The following is a 20,052-nucleotide window of genomic DNA, read 5'->3' as shown; positions in this document are numbered from 1 at the left end:
CTCACAAGTGACTAAAAATTGTCACAATGGGAGGGACAGTTTAAGTTGGGCATGATGGGGTGAGAAGCCTGGCTGAACCAGGAGGGGAGGCTGTGGGGTTTCCCCAATCCCAGGACCCTGCAGGTCCCCTATGCCCCAGGACTGATCCAGCCCGAACTCGCGGTAGGCCTCCAACCCAGGCCAGTTTGAGAGCGACAGCGACGTGCTGTGGCAGCGGGCGCAGGTACCTGACACAGTCTTCCACCACGGCCGCGTGGGCATCAACACAGACCGGCCGGACGAGGCGCTGGTTGTGCATGGCAATGTGAAGGTCATGGGCTCGCTCATGCACCCTTCGGACCTGCGGGCCAAGGAGCACGTGCAGGAGGTGGGGACAGGGAGAGCTGGCCTACGAGCGGGGCGGGGCTGTGGGCGGGACTGGAGGCTGGGCGGGGGGGGGGCTGCAGAGGGGGCGGGGCCAGGTGGAGGGGCGGGGCTGCCCGGGCCGACCCTGGATCTCGATCTTGCAACCCGGGTAGCTGGGTCTGCCCCGCACACTGCAGCCTCTGGCTGCCGTCCCGGGCTCGGGGGCCTGCTGTGCACGGCCGCAGGAGGGAAGGGGCTCAGTCTGGGCCCTGGCCCACTGCAGGTGGACACCACGGAGCAGCTGAAGAGGATCTCGCGCATGCGGCTGGTGCACTACAGATACAAGCCCGAGTTCGCAGCCAGCGCGGGCATCGAGGCCGCCGCACCAGAGACGGGTAGGGACCCACCTGGCACGCACCGGGGTCAGGGAACCCAGTAACCTCAGGCCTCCGTGACCCCGCGCCCTGTCTCCTGGAAATCACACTCCCAGAAACCCCTCCTCTCGACGCCTGCAACTCCACCCACCGGAATGCTGCCCTCTACAAGACCCGCCCCTTAGCCCCTGGAAAATCGTGCCTCCCAGGTCCCTGGAACCTTACTCCTGGACACTGGAAGTCTGAGAGTTGGGGCCCTCTAGGTGAATCTTGCCTTCAACCTCTCGGAACCCTGCCCCTTCCCCTGGGATCCTCACTGCCAGGAACCTGCCCCACCCCAGCCTGGGAACTCTACACTTGAGCCCCGGAATTGTGACCCTGTGAGCAGTTGTCCATGGGAGCCCCTTGCTCCAGGGCTCCTTGGAATTCAAATCTCTAGGCCCTGGAACGTCATCCTCCCCAATCCTCCCCTCTTCACATTAGAGAGGTGCGAAGCAGTGTCCCTGCTCCACACACATGCTGGGCTTGTCCCTCACCAGGTGTCATCGCTCAGGAGGTGAAGGAGATCCTGCCCGAGGCTGTGAAGGACACTGGGGACATGGTCTTTGCCAACGGGAAAACCATAGAGAACTTCCTGGTGGTGAACAAGGTCCGCGGGTGGAGGACTGGAGGGAACTGGGGAGGGGCGGGCAGGCTGGGGGGCTCATCTCCTCCATAGTGAGGCCAGAGCAGCCCTGTGTCCTCTCATGCTGCCTCCAGGGCGCTGTCCCCTCCCCCCCACAGGGAATGGGGTGTGTGGGTGGGGATTCAGCCACTGGAGGCTTTGGCCAAGGGCAAGAGGAACCTCGCTGAGGTTCATGGCCTCCCCCCACCCCAGGTGAAACAAGGGCAATGATAGAAGTGCTGAGACCCTCCCATTGGTTATCTCAAGGCTTAACCATGTGGCTTATTGTGGGGGTGATGTTTGCAACGTACCTGGCAAGAGGCTGGGCACCAAGGAGGCACGTGATACGTTTCCACCTCTAAACAGTGGCGTGCTGAGTCTGAGATGCCATTGTCATCAGAGGGGGCAGATCTGAGGGCTGGAGGCTTCAGGCCTGGGCGGCCTCTGAGCACAGAGAATTCCGGCAGGGAGTGGGAGGGCCGTCCAGGCAGGTGGGACAGCTGGGGCACGCTGTTTGGACGCAGGCACGGGAGCTGTGTGAGGAGGGGCCGGTCCAGGTAGGGAGGCTTTAGGGCCTCTGTGCAGCCATGGATAGAGGGGCTCCTCTCCTGCTGCCTGGCGGCTGGCAGCCAGGGGCTCCCGGCGTTGACCGTGCCCTGGGCGCTGGCCCGTGGCCCTGGACAGGAGCGCATCTTCATGGAGAACGTGGGTGCCGTGAAGGAGCTGTGCAAGCTGACCGACAACCTGGAGACTCGCATCGATGAGCTGGAGCGCTGGAGCCACAAGCTGGCCAAGCTGCGGCGACTCGACAGCCTCAAGTCCACTGGCAGCTCAGGCGCCTTCAGGTGGGGGCTTGCGTGGGGGAGGGTGAGACCCCCCTTCCGAGAGCACCCCTGACCCTGGCACTCTCGCTGCAGCCACGCAGGGAGCCAGTTCAGCCGGGCGGGCAGCGTCCCCCTCAAGAAGAGGCCCCCCAAGGTGGCCAGCAAGGTGAGGGTGGGCAGGGAAGGGAGACAGGTTGGACCCGGGCTTCCCATCCCTCACGGCCCCCTCCCAGCTCGCACCTCTCTGGCCACACTGACTCTGGTGCTTCTCCCCTCTCCTCCCAACCCTGTGGGCCTCCCAGCCCCCACTTTCTCCTTCCTCTCCCTCTGCCCCTGGGGGCGGTGTCGCCCTTAGCATCCCACTTCCCGAAGAGCCCATGGCGGGTAAGGCCATGGCCCTCTTCTGTGTCTTCCCCTTTTCCTCTTGGTCCTCAGGCATCATCTGTGGTTCCAGACCAGGCCTGCATCAGCCAGCGCTTCCTGCAGGGAACCATCATCGCCCTGGTGGTGGTCATGGCTTTCAGGTGACTTGTCCCCCAGGCCCTGGGGGTGGCTGACTCCAAGAGTTGAGCTACCCAGTGGGGTCAGCTGCCCATGGGCCCAGGCCTGGGGGAGAAGGAAGACGTAGTTTGGGAGCTCAAGTGGCTGAGGTCTCGGGGAAGGTGGGCCTCGTTCTGTTTCCCACCCCCGGGGCTGGGGACACCCATTTGCAGGCATCACCTGGGAGCCCAGTGCTAGGGCCAAGGACCACAGGCCTGGCCTGGAGACGGGGCACTGGATGGTGGCTTCAGCTCTAACAGTGACCCTTTTCTGTGACTCCCAGTGTGGTGTCCATGTCCACACTGTACGTGCTGAGCCTGCGCACCGAGGAGGACCTGGTAGACGCTGATGGGTACGTCACTGCAGGCCTGGCTTCTGGCCAAGCCACCAGACCAGGTGGGGCTGTGGTGGGCAGCCCAAGGTCAGAGGAGCCATGGAGGCTGTCTCCTCCAGAGAGGTTCAACTTCGGGCTCTCAGCTTGCTTTGGCTTCTGGGGGTGGCTGGGAGGGTCTCTAGGAGGGTGGGCAGCCCTTCCCGGACCCTGCTGGCACCCAGGCTTCTGTCTGGCCTGCTCAGTGCTCCTCCGGGCAGCTGGGCCTAGAGTCGGGGGCCACCTGAGGGGCCAGAGTTGGAACGGGGTGGGAAGAAGGAGGGCCAGGGCAGGGCCTTGGGCTCTGTCAGCCCACTGTCACCCCAGCTCCAAGGGTCACCTCTGACTGTGTCTTCTCTTCTCTCCTCCTCTGTGTCTTTCTCACCCTTTGCCTCTCTGCTGCCCCTTAGCTCTTTTGCCGTGTCCACTTCCTGTCTCCTGGCCCTGCTCCGGCCCCAGCACCCTGGGGGGAGTGAGGCCATGTGCCCATGGTACGTGCTGACAAGCGCCCCTCCCTCCTGTGGCTCCCGCCGCCCTTCTTCCTGCCTCTGTCCCCCTCCCTCTCCGCCTCCTCTTGCCCTCCTGCTTCTCCAGGATGCCTGGGCCTCCCCCTCAGGCTCTCCCAGCCCTTCTGAGCTCAGCCCACCTTCCCCAGCAGGTCCAGCCAGAGCTTTGGGACCACTCAGCTCCGACAGTCCCCTGTGACCACTGGGCTGCCAGGCATACAGCCCTCTTTGCTGCTGGGTGCGTGTCTGGGCAGGCGTGGGATGCGATGGGAGGTGGCTGTGTCCTGGGCCAGGGGTCTGCTGTCCCCTCCAGCTCATACAGCCTCTGGCCTCCTCAGTGACTACCAGCCTGACCAGCTCAGCCCCAGGGCCCGCTGTCCGCACCTTGGACCTGTGCTCCAGCCACCCCTGCCCTGTCGTCTGCTGCTCCTCACCCACCCCTAGCCCTTCCACTGGCCCTGGCCATGGTGTCAGCCCCAGTCCCATCCCCACCGCCAACCGCTCAGGTATGGCTCTCTCAGGGCTAGGGCCTGGGTTGGGTGTGGCTACCTGCATTCAGAGAAAGGCCCCAAGGACTCATTGGTGGGGGGTTCTCCTAGAGCCCAGAATGAGGCTCTGGAGCAAGACAGGGGAGACCCCTGCAGAGTTAAGGAGATAGATGGGGTTCACTCAGTCCAGAGGGGTCCTAGAGACAGATGGACAGGCGGCAGCCAACTCCCTTCTTCTTAGCCTCACCATGCTTTATCCACAGGCCCCAGCCAGATGGCCCCGCTGCCAGTCACCAACATCAGAGCCAAGTCCTGGGGCCTTTCAGCCAATGGCATTGGCCACTCCAAGTATCCCAAGAGCCTGGAGCCTGTGGCCAGCCCTGCAGTCCCCTTCCCCGGGTGGCAGGGCAAAGCCAAAAACAGCCCCAGCCTCGGTCTCCACGGCCGGGCTCGCCGAGGGGCCCCCCAGCCCAGCCTGGGCCCTGCTCAGCCCACTCGGGCCCCGGGGCAGCCAGGTATCCGCCTCACCCCAGTTGCTCCCAACCCAGCCCAGCAAGGCTCACTGCCCAGGGCCCATTTCAGCCCAGTCAGACTGCCTGGGTGCAGAACTGTCAGTCAACAGGCATTTGCCAAGCAAGTTCTAAGTATCAGGAATCAGGCCAGGGGCCCTACAGAGATGGTCACACAACACTCCTGCAGGAAAGGATTTGTCCCCTTGTTCAGATGAGGAAACGGAGACTTGGCAAAGTGACTTGCCCAGGGTGGCCCAGCCCATGAGAGCAGAGCTGGAATTTGCTCCCAGAGCCTGGCTCCTTCCCCATGCCAGGGCGAGGAGGGTGCTGGACAGGCTTCCCCGGACTTTTCTCCAAACCTCAGACCTTTGATTTTAGCAAAGCTAGAGAATTTTTTGTTGCAGAAGTTTTCAAACGAGGTTCCTCCGAGGTGCCCCAGGGGCTGCCTTGGGAGGCGGGAAGTCTGCCTGGCTTCAACAAGGCAGCCATGCTCTATGATTTGAGCCTTCTCATCAACTTTCGTTTCATAGGCTTTGTGGCTTAAAGGAGGAAAACAGCTTGCAAACTGGCTTGCAGAGATTGGAGTTCAAAGTGATGGGGAAACCCCAAGGGGCTGATGCTCACCAGGAGGCTGTTTTCTGGGCTGCTGCTCTGTGGCTGGCTCTGTCCAGGGCACTGGGGGTGATGAAGACAGACCCACCCCTGTCCCCAAAGAGCTCGCAGAGATGAAAGCACAGCAGTGTGATGAGGCTCTGAAGGGACAGGCAGGCAGCTCTGGGCCTGGGGAGGGCACTTGTTCTGGGCTAAGGTGGGGAGGTGATCAGGCAGGGAGTAACATAGGAGCTGAGTCTTTGAGGACATTGGGAGTTTGCCCAGAAGGGAAGGGCACCTTTCATCTTCTGTATCTGATACCTGTCCCTGGCTGCACAGAGCATTCTGGGGCACCTTGGGCCCTGGGTTATGTCTTGCAAAGCTGAAAACGTACCAGGTCCAGCAAGCGTTCAGTGACCCCAGCTCCTCTGTCCCTGGGTGGAGTGGTTAGGCAGCAGCAAGCCTGCAGGACAGTGAGTGACGATGGGCAAGGAAGCCTTGTGTCCCCCCTAGCTAGCCAGTCTGCGGCGGGTGTGTTCAGAGAGGGCCGTAAGCAGCGGCGTGCTGGTAGGTGTGCGACACTTGGTTCTCTGGGGTGGGGGAAGCCCCGGTTTGTGTGTGAGTACCCCCACCACGGCTGGTGCCAAGCTACCAGTGTCGTCACATCACTGAACCCAGAGCTGAGGAGCAATGTGTGCCCAGGAACAGAGGCCGGTGCTCCTGTAACTGCGGGCCGTCCCTGCTTCTGGGTGTTCCGGTTCTGCGGAGGAGCAGACCTCAGGCTCCTGCAGACTGGCCAGGCCGAGGGCTGCTGGGAAAGGGTGTGGTATGAGCCCAGCCACTGTGGGGGTCTGGAAAGAATAGCCTGAAACTTACTCATACTAAGGTGTGAGGGACTGATCCAAGTCTGGCAAGGAAAGACTCGACTGCTTCTCGTTTGTGTCCTGTCTTGTCACCTTCCTCCCTGCCCCAACAGCCTCTCTCCTTGCAGACCCAGTACCCTCCCTGACCTCCATCCAGGTGCTGGAGAATTCCATGCCCATCACCTCCCAGTACTGTGCTCCTGGGGACGCCTGCAGGTGGGCTGGGCTCCTCCTCCCCTTCACCCCAGGGAGGTCCCCTCAAGGACATGAGCCCAGGCAGTGTCTATGCCCAGATCTTGCCCCACTCAGGGAGGAACCCATGCCAGGGTCTCCGAGGGGCTGCAGCACAGACAGGGCTGGGGAGCGGACGGGGGAGGCTTTGGCAGAGTTGTCTTAGGCTAAAACACCAGCTTTGCCCCTTCAGGCCTGGAAACTTCACCTACCACATCCCTGTGAGCAGCAGCACCCCACTGCACCTCAGCCTGACCCTGCAGATGAAGTGAGTGCTGGCGTGGGGGTGTCGGGGGATGGGTGAGCCAGGGAGAAGCCCCTGCAGACCCTCAGAATGGCCGGACCTGAGGCCAGCCCAGGGGCCCAGTACGTTTCCTGCACGATGGACCCAAACAGCTTGGGGCAGGGGCTCGGGAGGGCTGCTCACTTTATTGCCTACTTCGAGGCTCACGGGCTAAATGACCCTGCCCACAGGGGCTGGGAGGGCCATATGGGATGGCAGATGGGGAAGGTTTGTACCCTATGGCAGTGGTCCCCAACCATTTTGGCACCAGGGACCGGTTTCATGGAAGACAATTTTTCCATGGACCGGGGGAGGGGTGGGTGGGGAGGCGGAGCCCAGGCAGTGACGCGAGCATGGGGAGCGGATATAAATACAGATGAAGCTTCACTCACGCACCTGCTGCTCACCCCCTGCTGTGTGCACCCCCTTCCTACGTTTCACGGAAGACAGTTTTTCCAAGGGCAGAAGAGGCAGAGCTCAGGTGGTGACGCACGCCCAGGCTCCTAACAGGCCACGGACCAGGACTGGGCTGTGGCACAGAGGTTGGGGACAGCAGCCCTATGGGGGACTTTGGTTATTATGCAATGTTTTCCGGCTGTATGAGGACTCGGTAGCTTGTTCCATCGGTGGGGTTGTAGTGGAGGGCTCCAGAACCCCATTTTCCTACTAATTGGGTCTGTCCCCAGCTCCTCCTCCCCTGTGTCCGTGGTGCTGTGCAGTCTGATGTCAAAGGGGGAGCCGTGTGAGGAGGGCGCCTTCCCGCAGAGTCTCCACGCCCACCAGGACACCCAGGTAGGTGGCACTGGGCTTGGGCTGGAGCTTTCTCTCCCCTGGTGCAACCGGGCCCCGAGCAGGTGAGGAGAGGGAGCGAGGAGTCACAGTGAAGGTGTCTCCACAAGGGCCTCTCTGGGGCCTGGGCCTCTGTGCCCCAGGCAGGGGGCACGCACGCACGTGTCCATTCCACTCCCCGCCGTGAGGGCACCCAGGGAGGAAAACAGCCCCCAGGACTGACAGGGGTGAGTGCCGTGGTGGAGACGGGCGGGCATCCCTGGGAACCCCACGGTGGGAGGGCCGAGGTGCGGGTGGGGGGACGGCAAAGGAGCGTACAGAGGCAGGAAGGAGCCTAGACCTCATCCTCGGGCTGGGCCATGGCACGGTTCGATCTGCAATATTAGAAGACACCTCGGGCTCTGTGTGGGGGCTGCCTCTTGGTCTGGGAGAACTGGATGGCCAGACCCTGTCACTGTCTGGCTCCTGCCTGGCCACATAACCAGAAATTAACAACCCACTGGAGCTGATGCACCACTAGTTTCTCCCCGGGCCTGAGAGGCCACAGGAGAAAGCTCTCAGGACTCCAAGTTAAGGGAAGTAGTGACATCTCTTCTCATTCCTTTGTGTTTTATGCAACAGATAATTATAGGGGTCCCTTCTGTCCCAGGCCTGTGCTGGGCCCAGCTGCAGGGGGACAGAGGAGGGGTAGAAATAGGCTTTAAGTTCCAAAAACACATTCTGGTGAGGGGGACAAGACATGCAGAAAGCACCCTGAGTGCAGGAGGGGAGTGGGTGAGTGCTCCGAGAGGCCCCGTGGCCCTGCAGAGAGGAGGGACAGCCCAGCTAGACGCTCACTAGACACGGTGCTCAGGCCCGAGCCCACAGAACAGAGGCAAAGCCAAGCTCAGGTAGGAGATGGGCACGCTGCCTGCAGCCCCCTGCTGCCCTGGGAGGGAGAGAGCCAGACAGCCCTGGGTTTGAATCCCAGCTCTGCCACACTGTGTGATTTTTTGGCAAGTGATTCGGTTTCTTCATCTGTGAGACAGGGCTAGGAGCAGCACCGCTTCATTGGATTGTAGTGAGGATGAGGTTAATGACATACTTCAGTGTGCCCAGAGCACAGTGGGTGAGGGAACAGGGCACAGGGGACAGGAAAGGGAGGCGGGGCCAGGTGAAGTCGGCTGGGACTTGTTGGTCTGCGTGGAGTAGCTGCCTCTGCTCCCTAAGGCAGAACATGCTCCCTCCATCTCTTCGAAGCCCTGCTTTTTCCCTTCTTAAAACTTGCCGCACCCCCGGGGCTGCAGTGGTAAGGGGGATGCTGGGTGGGATGGGGCAGGGGGCTGTCCTGACCCCTTTCCCTTCTCTCTCCAGGGCACTTCTCACCAGTGGCCAGTAACCATCCTGTCCTTTGGTGACTTCACCTACCACTTCCGGGTGGCACTGCTGGTGAGCACGGGCACGCCGCCTTTCCCCGGAGGTCCAGGCACCTCTGTCCGTGGCGTGGGGTTTGGGGGTGAGTGGGGCGTTTGCGGAGCAAACGTGGTAGGACTTTGGGGCACAGCGTCAAGCAGTATCAGCAGGGAAGTGCCACCTGCCCTGCACTCCGAGAGCCGCTTCATCTGTTCCCACTGCCTTTCTCCCCAGGGTCAAGCCAACTGCAGCTCAGAGGCCCTTGCCCAGCCAGCCACAGACTACTACTTCCACTTCTACCGCCTGTGCGACTGAGCTGCCCTCCTGAGGCAGCACCACACCAGGGACCAGGGGTCCTCGGGCACCCCTCTCACACTGGATGCGATGGTGTTACACTGGAGCCTGCTGCCGCCAGCTCTGCCATACGCTGGCCCTTCCCTCGACTGGTGAAACTGGAAGTCCTCACACTGGAGTTGCTGTTCCAGCTGGTCGCCCCTCACCCTGCACAGAGGGAGCCAGAGACAGACTTCCTGGGCCTTCCTGCCTGCCACCTCCTCTGGGCCAGGAATTCACACCTGTCCAGATATGGTGGTTGGAAGGTTGGCTTCGGGTGTCCTGGAGGCCAGAGGAAGCCTGTGACCCTGATTTGTCCAGAGCCCACTCTCCCCTGCCTCCCCTTTTGAGACTGGGAACCACCCCTCTCGGAGAGGACCTGCCTGCCTTTGAGGTCAGCTGGGGTCTTGGATCCAGCACTAAGAGACTTGGCTGGACTCCCATGAGTCAATGGAGGGCAGAAAGCTCTCCCCCTCAAAGCTGCTCCCCGGGGGACAGCTTGGTAGAGGAACTTTTGGGGGTTGACTGTTACGCTGGACTTGGATTTCTAAGCTTTAAGTGTGGCCCAGGTGCTTGGCTCCCCCAAACTCCCAGGGCAGCCAAGGCCAGTCCTGGATGGGTCGGAGAGACTGACTTTGTGCCTTAAGTCCACTTAGTGCCTGGTGAAGCCACCCTGGGCCCTTCACAGGCCTGAACCAGTGGGGGCCAGGGGCCAGGTAAGCCTTGGACCCTTGAACTTGGAGCATCCCAGAAGAGGAAGTTCCCTAAGAGCCCCCAGAGAGTGTTGCAGCCCCACCGCCTGTGTTCCTGGGAGCGTCCACAGCTCACAATGGTGTCAGTGACCACATCATTCTCTCTGAGCAGAGGAGCAGGAACCCTGCAAGCAGCAGGCTGGTCTTGGCTGGTGGGCAGATGTCAATAGCTTTTGCTGTTATTAATGAAGTAATTACTAAATGCACTTAGACCAGGGCGGGAAGGAGTGGAAGGATGGAGCTGGAAGGCCCAGAGCGGGCCAGAGCTGTGGTGTGACGCCTGCTCCTGGGGAGCCTCAGAGATGCCCGTCCCACTCCTGACCACCACGACTCTGGCCTCTCCCTCCACTCTTGTCTGCTGGTGGCCTCGTCTCTCCAGATCAAAGGCTCCCCTGCTGGGCTTGGACAGTCAAGCTGGAGGGACCCGTGCCTGCAGTAGGCTCCATCTGTGTATCCCTCCCAGGAGCAGGAGTGGTGGGCGTGGGTTAGGGAAGATGTTTTATCTCAAGTGCCAACCTCAACGTTTCATAGTGGCACCTGGAGCATTGTGAGGCCACACCCAGGTTCACGGAAGGAGTGTGGTCATCATTTAGCCATGTCTGCCATGGTTCCAGAAACGGGAAAGGGAATTGCCGTCCGTGCCCTGTGGCACTCTGCCAGCTCTTTGGGAACCAGGCCTTGCCCATCCTACCTCTCATTCTCAGCTTTGAATGAGAGGGCTTTCTGAGGGGGAGCTGAATTCTTGAAGCCTATGAACTGCCAGCCCCCTTCTGCCATGGATCTCAAAGCACTTATCCTCAGGATAGGGAAACACCAGGGGATACAGGGATACCCCACCTGCAGCCCCTGCCCAACTGGGCTCCATGCCCTCACTCTGACATAGGAATTGTGTCATGCAGGCGGCCGAGCCTCACTTAGGACTACACTGTGCTCCCCCCTCCCACTGGGGAATCTCTCTCTGATGCCTTAAAACTGCCGAGCCCCACCCCTTGTAATAGGATTCTGTGGCTTCCTCACTAGGGGTATGTGTTCTTGGACTGTGGCCCTTCAGTCCTTAACTGGAAAGTGACCCTCCTCTGCCCCTCTGGAGTCTGTCTGGACACAGCATAACCCAGTCCCGTTAGCAGCTGGATCTGTTTCCAGGCCTGGGGAGGGGGTCCTCAGTGCAGGGGTTGGGGCCAGGGTGGGGCTCCAAGCTGCTTGAGGGAGTCAACCTTGGACCAAAGTTGCCTTAAGCCCGTGGTAAACGGGCCTCAGGGAAGGTGAGGGGCCACCTGCTGGAGGCTGCCGGCCACCAGGCTGGCATTGGGGTACGGGTGTCTCAGCTCCAACCCCAACCTGGGGTCCAGCAGGCCATCCCTCCCTTCCTCTCTCCTCTTCAGTGTCTGTTCTTGTAGCCACTGGGCTGATCTCCCCTTAGCTTCAAGCTGTACATAGGGCCTCCCAGTGCAAACCCCCTGCCCACACCATACCCCCCCTTAGAAGCCTGCATGTGCATAGAGCACCCCACCCCCAAGTTAACTCCCAGATCCCCTCCCTGAGCTCTGACTCATATTTATCATGTACCAACTCTGACTCTGCAGTGGGCAGAGAGGGAGCCTGCTTGCTTCCTGTCCCCCCAACTGTTCTTTTCTTCTGAAGTAAATATACATATATAAATAAATGTATAAATACTGCTTTGTATCTGAGCTTGCCTCCTGTCTCTTCTTGGGATTGATCTAGTGAGAGAGGGAGTCCGCTGTGGAGCTGGGACCAATTGGAACTCAAATGTCTTCCTGAGAAGTCTGGAATCTTCAGGGCCCCAAGCAAGATTGACCCTTTGTACCCCTTATCCTTCTTAACCTCATACAGGGCTGGGAATGGACTCAGCAGCCCCTCCCCAGGCCACACCTCCCACTGCCCACCTGAATGAAGAGTAGCCACCCAGCGAAAAAACCTTAGGGGACAAGCTGAGCCTGGTGAGGGTGCCCCAGCCCAGAGAAGGGTGGCTCTGTTTAGAGGGGATAGGCCAGGGCAGAATGGATTGGTGTGGTTCCTAGAGGTTTGTTCTAGAAACAACAGAAGAGGGTAGGCCTGGACCTTTCCTATCCACAGGTGAACTTTAAATCCAATGACAAGATACCCCTGCCACACAGCCCTCATCTCCCAGCGGTAGAAGGCAGGTTTCCCAGCAGCAAGAACTGTGTGACAGGCAGAAGAGAACTGGGAAGGAGTGGGACAGGAGAAACTGCATAGGCCCCAGCACTCCTAGCCCCACACAATGGGCACCAGACAGGACTGTCAGACATTTGCCTTTATTGTGAGCAGCAGGTGGGATACTTCCAGCAACAGTAAAAAAATTTACAAGAGCAGAGATTCAGTGAAGCTGTCTGGTTGGTACCTGAAAGAGGAGAAGGGTATCAAAATGAGACTACTGACTTCCTTCCCACCGTCCTCTCTCCCTGAACCCCTGGGCTCCCGGGGCAAGGTCTGACGAGTACACTCCTTTGAGGATGAGCTACCAGAGCAGATTCTCAGTGACCTGTTTGTGGACTATCTGCAGCAAGTTTTAAGTCCCAGATCTTGACCCCCTTCCAGACAGCACGGCAGCCTCTCCAAGTCATTGGTGCATGACTTATAAGAATGCAAATGTATAACCATGGGAAACCTGCACCCCACACCCCAAAGCCTTGGGCCGTGTGAACTCAGAACTGACAAGGGAGGCCACACTCAGCTCAAATCCCCATGAGGGGCAGGGAAAGAGGGACATGTGGCTAGTGTCCCATTCCACTCCCAAGTCAGGTGCTGACTGACCATGAGGACCCTGCTGATGTGAGCATGAGGAAACTTCTCTAGGCGGCCACTTTGTCACAGCTCTTACCCTTGGGAGCTCACACATAAATGCCGACCCAGAGCAGCAAGAAGAGCACTCCAAAGCCCATGAAGAGTGAGGCCACCAAGGAGATGAGAAGCTCTTTGTAGATATCTCGAGTGTACTTGGTGGAGGTGACCTCATAACTGAGTGGGGCTGTTAAGGCAAAACAACGGGATGGACTGCGGAGCCCGGCCAGTGGTGCTCTGGGGAGAAAGATCTGGGCTAAATGCTTTCTGGCTCAGTGCATCCAGGCACAGGGGCCCAAGAGATGATTCGGACTATGTTGTTCCATACTACCCTCCACCACCCAGGAAGAAAATGAGACCCAGAGGAGTTAGGTCACTCGCCCCAGGTCATACACGAGTGGTGGAGCTGGGACTAGCCCTCAGACCTCCTGACACCTGAGCTCATCCTTCCTTATACTACTTTTCCAACTTGAGCTCCCCCATCTCCCTCCTCCACACCAGCCAGGCCCTCCGCTCACTGTCCCGGAAATCTGAAGAGCAAACTAAACTCATCTGAACTTGGGAAATAAGACCACAACCTGACCTTGGGCATCATCAGCCTTCCCCTCCTTACCTTCTCCCATCCCCAATCCAAAGTACAAAATTGGCAGGGTGCATGTACCTAGCACAGTTTCTCCCTCAGTTTCCCACATCACAAACACTGGCCCACTGGCTGCTCAGTGAAAGGATACACGAAGAACCAGGCGGTGAAGAACATGCCAATGGCCAAAAGCACCACAGTCAGGTGGGGGAAGACAGCCGGATTCACTGGGCTGGTGTATCTGCTCATGGCCTCGAGCTCCTAGAGGAAGGCATGAGAGTAGAGCCATCAAAGAATCATAGGATTTCGGCCTGGGGAGACTGTGGGGTTATCAAGAAGCGTTGTGCTCCTGTGACTGCCAAAGGCCTATTTCAGCCTAAAGATGTGGAAATCCTTCAGAACCAACACCAACTGGTTCAGTACGGGAATGACAATTACAGGTCTATCTTAAAACTGAGGTAGTACTCTATCTTTTCAATATTAGACAAGAAGGGCAGCTGAGAGTCAGAGGCTGAGTCACAGAAGGTGACAGCTACACATCAATGCTCCTTGGCATTTTTCGAGGCCAGTGACACCATGAAAAGGTGATGAAAGGTATGAATTCTCTGCCTGGGAAAAATCACATACAAGAAAAAGTTGGCCTACAATATTTGAAGCTTTGTGGACTCAAATCTATAGACACTATGCTGAGAATCCTTGCTGTACGTCACGGAGTCTGGACTGGTACCCAGATCTCAACTTCTAATTGAGTATTCTTCTCATCATACTACTATGGAATGTCAGGGTCTACCAGCAAAAGACACCAGCTAAAAATCTGAATCTACTGAATAATCTGAATCTCAGAAAAGCAGTTAGGATGATATCCATGTCATAGGCTTGATCTATGACATAAGATGACAAATGTCAAAGCATCTAGTTTAGTGCTTGGCATAGAGTAATTGCTCAATAGGTGTTTGTTTCCTTCCGAAGGTTGTAGGGAAGATTATGAGATAATGCCTGTGAAAGAGAGCTCTAAACGTAAAGCTCTGTACAAATGTTAACTTCATTGTCACCCATCAGCCAATGCTTCTAAAATCCAGAACATAACAACTCTAGAGAAGTAAACTGACCCTATTGTTCTAAGAGACACTGGAATTCAATTCAGTAAACAATTATGTTCCCCTCCCCCTAAAATGATAAAGACAATCACTGCCATTTATTGAGCCTCCAATTACAGGCCCCGTGTGTGGCACTGGGAATACAAAGATGAATAGACTTCATCCCAGAGCTAGATGCACGTCAGACGGTGGTCACTAGGAGGCGTGGCAGAAAACAAAGAAGTCCATGAAACGTGGCCAGAGGTCTGTACAGAGGTTGTGGGCGCTCCCAGGAGGGAATGGCCAAGTGCCAGAGAGAGATGGAAGTACTTCACCAAGAAATGACATTTACCCAGGGCCTTAGGGGATGGGTACGAGTTCGGTAGGGGGAAGAACTTTCCAAAAGGAGACAGCAGACCACAGGTAACAGAGATATAAGCTTGAAGGTATTCAAAATACACCCCACGCCCCTCATCTTTATAAATCGCGAGCTCTGAGCCAGGTCCGATCAAGACCTTAGCCTAAGGAGTTCATGGCAGGCAAGGGGTTTCCTTTCCCCATCCCTCAGCCCAAGCCGGAAGTTCCAGGAGCGTCCAGCTCTCTGGATCTCCGACGTCTTGAAGCCTCCGCGAGAGAACCGCGGTGTGGCTCAGGCCCCCACTGGTCCTCACAACCCTGCCCCAAACGTCCCTCAATGTTCTCACCATTTTGCCCTGCACAGGGTAAGCTGCCGCTTCGCCACCGGAAGAACACGTCGGCTGGAGCAAAAGCCTCGCGCAGCCGGAAGAGGAAGTGCCCCTGAGCAAGGGGCATTGTGGGACTTGTAGTCCTATAATTGCGGGTGTAGAGGGAGCTGGGGCTCGCGGGGCTCTGTTGTGGGTGGATTGGGGACAAGCGGTGGAGAAGGGTGGGGCAGAGCCGCTGAGAGAGTCTATTCTCCCTGGAGGGACTGTTTGCCATCAGAGCAGCTGTCTGAGGAGCGCGGCCTGCACTACACTCCCCGGGAGGCTGTGCGCGGCGGGCGGGTCACGTGACGGGAGCGCGGGCTTTGGAAGGCGCTGGAGCAAGAGCCGACCCGCGACCAAGCGGAGAAGGGAGCCGGCTTTAGGAGTGTCCTGGACAACACCGGACCAAGCTCAACCTGCCAAAGCGTTGTGCCCCAAAAGCCAGGTGAGGCCCCGTGGGAAGCGTCTCGTAGAGCAACGCGGTCCGCTCTGCGCTGGGTGCCTGGGGAGCCAGAATCTGTCGTGCGCGGGATTCGCAGACTGGCGGTCCTGCCACTTTCCGGCTGTGAGACTGGGACCAGTCGCGTACCTTCTGAGCCTCTTTCTTCACTTGCAGAAAGACGTTAATAACTTAGACCTTATGAGGTCAGGGTGTATTTTTACTAAGACTCTGGACGAGAAACATTTTTGAATCCTTACTTGTTTAGGCCCCTTTCCTGCCTGCTTCTGTTCGATGCCGCGAGAAGATAAACGGCTCACTATGAATGGTCACTTCAATACACACTCTAGCAAAGCTGCCAGTTTGAGGCAGGAAGGAACGGGTTGAATTGGTTTTGGATGGAGAACACAAAGTACCTGGTGTTATGTCGGGACAATAGAAACTTACAGCGATTGTCTCAGTTAACCCTAGCAGTCATCCTACAAGACACGCGTGGCTGTAATTTTATAGATGAGAAAACCAAACTTAAGTGACTTAGGAATGTCACACAGATGGTTAAATGCTGGCCACTAGTCTCAAGGCCAGACCTTTTGCCATTGCCATTCACAGGAGAACTAAAATGAGATGGATCTTGAAGGAGGGGGAGAGTGGATGGCAGGAGGAGGGCACAGAGTCATTTATGCTTTAGAAACAACCATGCGAAGGAAGAGTGGGAACAATTAGAAGACCTGGTAGAATATTTCCTAGATTGTTGGACACCACTGGCCAGTGGGTACAAGATGACTAAGTTGCACTCCAAAAATATCCTTTTTAATAGGTACACATTTAACACATATTAAAATGTAACTGATATAACAGGTATTATTGCTTAAGATAAGTTCTCTTTTCAACTTAGTTTTTAAAAAACATTGTGTCCATTTAAAGAAAATATTAAATGAACGAAAGTACAGATTTTAGTTGGAAGTGGCAAAAATTATAAGGTGGTTTGGGAAACACTGCCCTAGAAAAGAGATGATGAGAGGCCTGAACCATGGAAGTGCAATACTGGGCTGAGTGACTACAGCATGCCAAGCTCCTAAATCAAAACCTGGGGTAGGGTAGGAGCTATTGTGTTCACTTTTCAGACTTAGTGAAATGAAGAGATACAAGGGGAAAGACTTAAAACTCCTGGCAACATCATGGTAAAAGTAGAAACTCCTATGTGCTAGAGGGATGCTGAAGAGAGGTAAGAGCAGCATGTGGGAAAGCCACATTACTCCCTATTGCCTGTGTTTGCTGTATTATTCTTCAAGACTACTTTATCAGTCAGAGTTCTCCAGAGACTCAGAACAAATCACTTATATTTAACTAGCATTAATATGTGCCTGTCTTTCAAGGCTCAGTTCTGTCATTATGATCCCTGGGCTCCTGAAGCTGGGCCATGCACTTCCTCTGGCCTTCCATGGTGCTTGATGCAGACATTATGTTGTAGTCTTTTTTGTATAATAGATAATGCTATTGCCTTAGAATATCAACAATGTTTATTCTCCTAAGCACTCAGGTCAGTTCCTGGTACTCAGTAAGCCTTAGTATTAAATGAGCAAATTCTCCTGGTTGAATGTAAGTTTTTTGAGAATGGAGACCTTCTCTTGTTCATCCTTTTATCTCCTGCAGTACTGACTTCGTGTCTTTTTTATTGAGCTAAATTTGATTAGCTGAACATGTGAAGTTGGTGAGATAGCACCAATTATAACCCTTGTTCCTTTTGCATCCCTGAAGTTCGTCCTTTTCTTATTCGCCTTTCTCTTTTAGCCATCCCTTCTCTATATTGCCATGGGGATTCAAGGCCTGGCCAAACTCATTGCTGATGTGGCCCCCAGTGCCATCCGGGAGAATGACATCAAGAGCTACTTTGGCCGCAAGGTGGCCATTGATGCCTCCATGAGCATTTATCAGTTCTTGATTGCTGTTCGCCAGGGCGGGGATGTGCTGCAGAATGAGGAGGGTGAGACCACCAGCCACCTGATGGGCATGTTCTATCGCACCATACGCATGATGGAGAATGGCATCAAGCCCGTGTATGTCTTTGACGGCAAACCACCACAGCTCAAGTCAGGCGAGCTGGCCAAACGCAGTGAGCGGAGGGCTGAGGCAGAGAAGCAGCTGCAGCAGGCTCAGGCTGCTGGGGTCGAGGAGGAGGTGGAAAAATTCACCAAGCGTTTGGTGAAGGTCACCAAGCAGCACAATGATGAGTGCAAACATCTGCTGAGCCTCATGGGCATCCCCTACCTCGACGCACCCAGTGAGGCAGAGGCCAGCTGTGCTGCCCTGGTGAAGGCCGGCAAAGTCTACGCTGCGGCCACTGAGGACATGGACTGCCTCACCTTCGGCAGCCCTGTGCTGATGCGACACCTGACTGCCAGTGAGGCCAAGAAGCTGCCTATCCAGGAATTCCACTTGAGCCGGATTCTGCAGCAGCTGGGCCTGAACCAGGAGCAGTTTGTGGATCTGTGCATCCTGCTGGGTAGTGACTACTGTGAGAGTATCCGGGGCATCGGGCCCAAGCGGGCTGTGGACCTCATCCAGAAGCACAAGAGCATCGAGGAGATTGTGAGGCGGCTCGACCCCAACAAGTACCCCGTGCCGGAAAATTGGCTCCACAAGGAAGCCCAGCGGCTCTTCCTGGAACCCGAAGTGCTAGACCCAGAATCTGTGGAGCTGAAGTGGAGCGAGCCGAACGAAGAAGAGCTGGTCAAGTTCATGTGTGGTGAAAAGCAGTTCTCTGAGGAGCGAATCCGCAGTGGGGTCAAGCGACTGAGCAAGAGCCGCCAAGGCAGCACCCAGGGGCGCCTGGATGATTTCTTCAAGGTGACTGGCTCGCTGTCTTCAGCTAAGCGCAAGGAGCCAGAACCCAAGGGATCCGCTAAGAAGAAGGCAAAGACGGGGACAGCAGGAAAGTTCAAAAGGGGAAAATAAACATTTCTCCCCATTATACCTCCTTGTTGTACTGCCTTGTTGTCCCCTCAAGAGTTAGAGCTAGGGCAGCCTTCATGGAGGTGAGGAGGAGAGTGTACTGCTTTTCTAATGCTGCCCTTCTCAGTAGTGCTTTTCCCCTTTTTACTTGATCTTAATGGCAGGAAGGCCATAGAGGTACTTTGTTTTCTTTTTTAGCTCAGGAAAATATGTCAGGCTCAAACTCAAACCACTTCTCCGGTAGTTTAATGGACACTGAATCCAATGTTATGTGAAATTGATAGCAATAAGTCTTAGGGAAGGGAGGAGACAAACAGTGGAGACAAAAGACTGTGTGGAAATGATTTCCTGGCTGGCCAACGGCTGGCCAACGGGTGGCCAGAGGGAGGTGACTGTGGATCCAGACTGTGCTTTTCCCTCCAGCTCAGCCTTGACCCACCCTGAAATAGACCCATCAGGAAGACCCAGTCTTAGCACCAGAAGAGCAGCTGAGAGATGAGACAGGTAGAGACCCAGAGCCCCTGGAGGTGGCAGCAAGGGTTTGGTTATTGGCTATGTGTTGGTATGGGCAGAAACTTGAACTTGCTATGTAGTTGGAGTATTTACAGTGTTTATTCAGAGGAGTAAGATGATGTTGCAGCTTTTCTGAGGCAATCAACTATGTTGAGATGTTGGGATAATACACTGGTTTTCATGTGCTGTTTTTATTTTGAAGTTATGAAGAGAAAAAAGTCAATAAAATTATAAAAGTAACCAAAGTGTCATGTTTTTTGAGAACATTTGAAAATATTGATATCCCTAGGCTCCTGATAGAATATAATGTTCTTGTTTTAATTAAATAACATGCTGGAGCCTGGGTGCTGTGGCTTACGTCTGTAATCCCAGCACTATGGGAGGCCAAGGCAGGAGGATTGCTTCAGGCCAGGAGTTTGAGACCTGCCTGGGCAAAATAACTAGACACTGTCTCTACACATACAAAAAAATAAAAGTCAGCCAGGAATGGTGATGCACACCTTTAGTCCTCACTACTCAGGATGCTGAGGCAGGAGGATCACTTGAGTCCAGGAGTTCAAGGCTGTAGTGAACTATGACTGAGCCACTGCATCCAGCCTGGGCAACTGAGGGAGACCCTGTCTTGCACAAAAAAGCCCTGCTGGAATGGTGTCCTATTAACAATAGGTGGTTTGACAGTGGCCACAAGGTGGCGCCATGCTCCATAAAATGGCCTCAGCTGCTGTGGCGGTACTTCAGCCATTTGAAGGAGGGTGCCTCATTTATTTTATCCGTCTATGAAGGGAGTTCAATAAATTGAATGGATTTCAAGTCTTCCACCTACTTTTTGTGTGAGGTAAGGAGCTCCTTTGAAAAACTCTCACAATTTACCTCAACTACCTCATAACATCCAAGCATTTACTTTGCCAGTTTCTAAATACCGTGTTTCCCCGAAAATAAGACAGGGTCTTATATTTATTTTTCCTCAAGAAGACACCCTATGGCTTATTTTCAGGGGATGTTATTTTTTTAAGTACGGTACAACAATCTACATTTATTCAAATATAGTTAAGTCGTCGTCTTCTGGAACATCATCATAACTCTCCAAACC

At 55.8% G+C, this 20,052-nt stretch overlaps 3 protein-coding genes across 5 annotated transcripts in view; 2 read left to right on the top strand and 1 right to left on the bottom strand.

Moving 5' to 3' along the window:
* Positions 1 to 11,545, top strand: part of MYRF (myelin regulatory factor) — a 32,776-nt gene extending 21,231 nt beyond the window's left edge. Inside the window, exons 12-27 of one of the 3 annotated variants that reach the window (XM_012778267.2) lie at positions 167 to 367; positions 629 to 740; positions 1,259 to 1,368; positions 2,068 to 2,228; positions 2,301 to 2,373; positions 2,643 to 2,731; positions 3,031 to 3,099; positions 3,528 to 3,608; positions 3,776 to 3,861; positions 3,962 to 4,129; positions 4,375 to 4,626; positions 6,206 to 6,293; positions 6,502 to 6,576; positions 7,278 to 7,383; positions 8,734 to 8,808; positions 9,007 to 11,545. In XM_012778267.2, coding sequence (XP_012633721.2) covers positions 167 to 367; positions 629 to 740; positions 1,259 to 1,368; positions 2,068 to 2,228; positions 2,301 to 2,373; positions 2,643 to 2,731; positions 3,031 to 3,099; positions 3,528 to 3,608; positions 3,776 to 3,861; positions 3,962 to 4,129; positions 4,375 to 4,626; positions 6,206 to 6,293; positions 6,502 to 6,576; positions 7,278 to 7,383; positions 8,734 to 8,808; positions 9,007 to 9,087 — 1,827 coding nt within the window. In that variant the 3' untranslated portion in view covers positions 9,088 to 11,545. Of the gene's footprint in view, positions 1 to 166; positions 368 to 628; positions 741 to 1,258; positions 1,369 to 2,067; positions 2,229 to 2,300; positions 2,374 to 2,642; positions 2,732 to 3,030; positions 3,100 to 3,527; positions 3,609 to 3,775; positions 3,862 to 3,961; positions 4,130 to 4,374; positions 4,627 to 6,190; positions 6,294 to 6,501; positions 6,577 to 7,277; positions 7,384 to 8,733; positions 8,809 to 9,006 lie in introns of all 3 variants that reach the window. The other 2 variants (XM_076001827.1, XM_076001828.1) reach the window with 2 other exon arrangements.
* Positions 11,546 to 12,135: 590 nt separating this feature from the next.
* TMEM258 (transmembrane protein 258) overlaps positions 12,136 to 20,052 on the bottom strand; it is a 108,124-nt gene continuing 100,207 nt past the window's right edge. The window contains exons 2-5 of the mRNA XM_012778274.2: positions 15,038 to 15,093; positions 13,409 to 13,518; positions 12,718 to 12,854; positions 12,136 to 12,237 (exon numbers count right to left, since the gene is read on the bottom strand). Coding sequence (XP_012633728.1) covers positions 12,728 to 12,854; positions 13,409 to 13,518; positions 15,038 to 15,040 — 240 coding nt within the window. The 5' untranslated portion in view covers positions 15,041 to 15,093 and the 3' untranslated portion in view covers positions 12,136 to 12,237; positions 12,718 to 12,727. The remainder of the gene's footprint in view (positions 12,238 to 12,717; positions 12,855 to 13,408; positions 13,519 to 15,037; positions 15,094 to 20,052) is intronic.
* FEN1 (flap structure-specific endonuclease 1) lies at positions 15,344 to 19,149 on the top strand. Its single transcript, XM_020286353.2, has 2 exons — positions 15,344 to 15,503; positions 17,289 to 19,149. The coding sequence occupies exon 2, from the start codon at positions 17,310 to 17,312 to the stop codon at positions 18,450 to 18,452; it is 1,143 nt and encodes a 380-aa protein (XP_020141942.2). The 5' UTR covers positions 15,344 to 15,503; positions 17,289 to 17,309; the 3' UTR covers positions 18,453 to 19,149.

Source organism: Microcebus murinus, chromosome 4, assembly GCF_040939455.1.
Source record: "Microcebus murinus isolate Inina chromosome 4, M.murinus_Inina_mat1.0, whole genome shotgun sequence".
Taxonomy (NCBI): Eukaryota; Metazoa; Chordata; class Mammalia; order Primates; family Cheirogaleidae; genus Microcebus; species Microcebus murinus.
Note: the sequence above shows the minus strand (reverse complement) of the source record. Positions and strands in the feature narration are given on the sequence as shown.

Coding starts and splice junctions, on each gene's coding strand:
- FEN1 (XM_020286353.2), top strand. CDS start 17,310: ATGGGGATTCAAGGCCTGGCCAAACTCATTGCTGATGTGGCCCCCAGT.